Genomic DNA, 4,911 nt, shown 5'->3' with positions numbered 1-4,911 from the left:
TCGACAGTTCTGTGTGATCCTGCTCAAACCCAACCTCCCCACACCCCCCTTACGCTGAACAGAGCAGGATGGAACCAAGACCTGTGCTGCAGGACCAGCAGACATTACCTGTAGACAGCATGGAGAGAAGACAACCTGTCACATCTCTTCCCTCCCCCATTTCACTGTTGTTGTGAAATTACTGGATGTTTTCAGGAAGCTCCAGGCCTCCACTCAAGGTTGGGAAATGCACTTACCCAGCAGAGCTGAGGAGAGGCTTTGAGAGAAACACCCCACGGGATCTGATCTAGCAAAGAGCACGTCTTCTGAAGGCGTAGTTCCTTCCATTCTCAGGCCCAAAAGACAGGCAGGGGCCACCTGAGGAAGCCAGCGAGGCGCGGAGCGCCCCGTCAGCACTCGGACCTTGGGGCTCCAACGTTGGGCAGAGCCCGGCACGGGCTGTCCCACGCTGCCACCAGAGACACGAGGGAGGTCGGATCACAAACCGTGTGCGTGCACAGAACTGTTTGGTTTGGAGACGACCTCTAAGATCATCGTGTCCAGCTGTTAATGCAGCGCTGCAAGGCCCACCACAGCCCTGAGCACCACATCTCCGCCGCTTCGAGACATCTCCAGGGATGGAGACTCCACCACTTCCCCGGGCAGCCTGTGCCAGGGCTCGGCAACCCCTTCGGTGAACAAGTTTTTCCTCATATCCAACCTACACCTCCCCTGCTGGAACTTGAGGCCATTTCCTCTCATTTTATTGCTTGTTATTTGGGCGAAGAGACCGAGCCCACCTCGAAGAGACCGAGCCCACCTCGAAGAGACCGAGCCCGCACGAACCAGACCAAGGCGCTGCTGTTCCTTCTGAAAACTGTTCCCCACTCTCAGCCTCAGTTTTTTTGAGAGAACGTTTATTCAGCGCATGGTAAAGCTGTTTCTAAATCCACCTCCTGAGAGCGTGGGACCTTCAGGTGTTGCACCAAGAAAACAAAGAGGACAGCATGCACAAGGGAAGAAGAGGTTTCCTCCAGAAAATACAGTAATTCAGCAATTAAAAAATGTAAAATTCAACATTACGGAGAAGAATCCAAGTGTACAACCGAAAAAAAAGAAAAAAAAGAATCTCTTTGGTATCGTTATATGCAGCTGAGTTTCACAACAGAGAGAAAAAAAACCCCAAACAGCCAAACAAACAAACATCCTCAAATTTGTACGTGCCAGGACTGGGCCGACATTCGTTCCCCTTCACAGACAATTCCCAGCAACACGTGAGGGCGACGCTTTGCGTCTGCCGAAGGGAAAACGCCACGGCCAAGCTCTGCGAACCGGGCAAACGCTCGGTCCTTGCAGGAATCTCAAACGGAGGGAACGGCTACATGACCTCCGTCAAACGTGGAGAAGACTCCAGAAAAAGGGCTGTTCGGCGCCAGGGACCCAACGCCCTGCGGATATTCCGGACACAACCAGCACGTTCCATCAGCGCCTGTCACGGGACACAATCCTATATGAACAAAGCACCGTTGGAACCGAAGGTCGGCTTCAACGGACAGAAACGCCACTGTCCTTCCCCGGCGAGGTGGCGGCTGATTGATTTAACAGTCCTGGAACGGAGGTTTTTAAAGCAAAACGTGGGCTGGAGCGACACAGGAAAGCACCTTGACGGGGTAGGTCCAACGTAGAGGAGCTGCAGGGAGTCAGGCTGAGTCCAGGAGCTCCAGGAGAGCACCGACTGCACCGAAATAACCCTGAGGAGCAGACAGGAATATCGTTAAATCCTCAACCACCAGCATGTATCCGACACAAAAGCAGCAATATTGCACGTACGGGGTCATTTAACAACTCGTAAAGAATAGTGGGGAGAAATAACCACAGGTAGCAACATTACAAAACAGATTCTAACTGCAGACCTTGTGCGGCTGTTTCTGAGGTTTTGCCATCATGCAAAAAAAAAAAAAAAAGAAGTTTAAAAATGAGTCATTTCACCTCGTGTTCCAGGAAAAGTGCTTTTAACTGTCCCTTCGACCAGTAGTCCAAAGCGTACGCCAGAAGCCTCATCGAGATCGTGTTGATCCGGAGGAAATTGCCAACGAACACCACGCGGTTAATGTTCTGCGAGGATTAAGGCGAAGAAGAAAAAAAAAAAAGAGCATCAAGGCTAAATTCCATTTTCTACCTTCAATAATGAAACCCCCACCTTAGAGCGATAAGAAAAAACAAGTTATGCTTAAAGTGCTTTTTAAAAAAAGCCACGTGCAGCTTTTCAAATATATTTTTGTGGCGAGACTTGAGGCAGAACCAGCTGCAAGTGGAGGGGAACGACCAGTCGGCACTAAAGCAACCAAATCCAGAGAATCAGCGTCACCTCGAGAGCTGTTCTGGCAGAAAAGGAGCGCAACCGCCTCGCTGAGTGAGACTGGGAGCTGCAGAGAGAGGAGCTGGAACCCACTTGCAGCTTTCTGGACTCAAAAAGAGACAATCTGCAACCAAGGGACGACACCGAGTCGGGTCGGGCTCTGCCACGAGCAAGAGATGGTTCAAAAGAGAGAAGGAAACGGCCTCAAGTTGCGCCAGAGGAGGTTTAGGTTGGACATTAGGAAAAAAGTTCTTCATGGAAAGGGTTGTCCAGGGCAGGGGTGGAGTCCCCACCCCGGAGGTATCTGAAGGCCGTGGAGCTGTGGTGCTCGGGGACACGGGTCAGCGGTGGCCCTGGCAGCGCTGGGGTAACGGCTGGACACCCCCTGAAAGGTCTTTTCCAACCCAAACAGTTCTGTGGTTCTACAAATCGAGCCACTGCTCGAAGTGTCGGGCAGGATCTGCAGAACGATACAAACCCCAGAGCCGAGTCAGGAAGCAGGAGCAGGCAGCTCACGTTAAGTCAGGCTCTTTTTCAGACTCTTCCAGGCTATCTCGAAAAGCCCAGCTCTAACTACAGCCTCTCTAGCTTCGCATTTTGAACAGATTTTTTTTCTACGAGATCCTTATACTGTGTAGGAACACAGGTCATCGAGCGCCACCTCCAATCTCTCTCCTCAACTCCAGCCTTTGGCTCATTTAAAAAGCTGAATGGCTCTCTACTGTTAATCTGAAAAAAGAATCCAAAAGTACAGAAAGAATACTTAGAGAGCCATAACCAACCCCATCCTAAAGCAGGGAAAAATACAAACCGAGCAGCGGTATTTTGGATTTAAAGCGGACTTCCAGCCAGATTTTGACACCCCCAAATAATTCTCCTGAGCCAAGTGACGAACTCCAAAGCCTTCTTGTTCTCCAACAAGAAAAGAATTCCGAGGAGTCGGGATCAAGTCCTACCTGCGAGTCCTACTCGCATCCTTCTCCGGATTTTCCTTCCATCCTCAAATCCATTAATGCTTTCCCCTAACTAATCCCTTCTGCCGCGCTCTGGAGAGCGAGAGCTCCGCAGCAGCACAACCGCGATACCTCTCGCTTAGTTTCAGCAGAAAGTGAAGACAAATAATGAGAATTTGCCGATAAGGAGAGGAGTCGGGAGGGGAGTCCCAGCGGGTCGGGCTCCGGCCGGAGCGGAGAGCGCGTCTCTGTTCTTTCATAGCCCTGTACAATGCTGCTTGACCTGAATGCAACAAGGCAGCACTGTAAAGAAGCTGAAAGCACAAAGCTACGGCGACGGCCGCCTGAGCGGTGGGGCCCAGCCACGAAGAAAGAATAAAAATCGAGAGCGACCCAGGGAAAACAACACGGGAAAGGTATCCGGCCTCTCCGCCCCACCTCTCCTTCTCTCTCAGCGGTCCCAAGAGCTGTAGTTCGTGGCACACCTACGGCTCCTCAAACCACCGCAGAGAAGCTGTCGAACTGCTGACCAAGCAGAGGACCCGGCGAGACCGACGGCCGACCCCGTCCGCGGCTCGTCCCTTCGCGGCGTGACGGTTCAGCTCGAATCACACGGGTGAGCGAGGACAAAAAGTTTTACCGGCGAATCCAAAGCGAGCGGATTCCGACTTCCCGCCCGCGCGCCTACGGAAGCGAGGGAAAAAGAGATCCAGCACGGCAGCAGCGCGCAAGCGACGCTTCAGGGAAGAAGCAAGGAAATGGATTTCCCCTTAATACCTCGTTAAGCGCACACATCCGTGCTATGGAGCCAATGTTATTAGTGATGGTAATTAAAGTGGCCTTCGCGAGGTCCTCTTTGCTGACAGATTCCCGCTTCTCCTTGCTCATCATGTTGCCAAAGCTGCAAAGACAGTTTTTTCCTGGTTAAAGATCCGTTTGCATCAGAATTCCAGGAGAAAACAGGAACTGCTAAATTGCACCGGAGCGATTTGTCTTGAATGATTTACTTGGAACTTTAGGAAGTGTTGTTAGTGGAGAGCGTTGCTCTCCTACGATATGTCAATCGAGCTTTTTCAGCCTCGCAGAACCTCCGGTGAAAAGGAAAAAAATAGATTAAAACCAGTCAGGTCGTTACCTGGACGCTACAGCCCAGCCGGGCAACCCGAAGCGCTCGTAGTCTCCTCCGTAAATGTCCCGCACCAGTTTGTCCACTTTGGTGCTGTCTCCGTGCGACGCCATCTCCAGGGCCTCTTCGAAGGTGGAGCAGCCGGTAAGGAGGCAGCAGAGGCCAAAGAAGGTTCCCCCTCCGAGGCTGCAACAACAAAAGAAAAGTCAAAGTCACCCTCCTTGCCTCTAAAGAGGAGGAGGAAGAAACCATCTCGTTCCGCTGAGCGCTGGGATCGCTCGGCTCCGTGTGAGCCCCGTTCCTTCAGCTTCTCCTCTTTCCAGCGAGAGCAATCTCAGGAGAGGAGCAGTTTCTTTACGTCTGGGACTTTCAAATAACTACAGAATCCCACAGCCTGACAGCCTTCTGCACATGGCGTGTTTCTAAAAGAGAAATTCATTTCCTTGTTTTACAATCATAGAACATTGGGGGTTGGAAGGGACCTCTAGAGATCA

At 51.6% G+C, this 4,911-nt stretch overlaps 1 protein-coding gene across 1 annotated transcript; it reads right to left on the bottom strand.

Moving 5' to 3' along the window:
* Nucleotides 1-1,679: 1,679 nt before the first annotated feature.
* Nucleotides 1,680-4,603, bottom strand: LOC104272182 (pantothenate kinase 2, mitochondrial-like; the record flags this gene model as incomplete). Its single annotated transcript, XM_009867106.1, has 4 exons — nucleotides 1,680-1,730; nucleotides 1,969-2,094; nucleotides 4,069-4,192; nucleotides 4,427-4,603. Coding segments are annotated over 4 exons (478 nt in total), but the record flags the coding sequence as incomplete, so codon positions are not given.
* Between the last annotated feature and the right edge of the window lie 308 nt (nucleotides 4,604-4,911).

This window comes from Apaloderma vittatum, unplaced genomic scaffold, assembly GCF_000703405.1.
Source record: "Apaloderma vittatum isolate BGI_N311 unplaced genomic scaffold, ASM70340v1 scaffold14723, whole genome shotgun sequence".
NCBI lineage: Eukaryota > Metazoa > Chordata > Aves > Trogoniformes > Trogonidae > Apaloderma > Apaloderma vittatum.
Note: the sequence above shows the minus strand (reverse complement) of the source record. Positions and strands in the feature narration are given on the sequence as shown.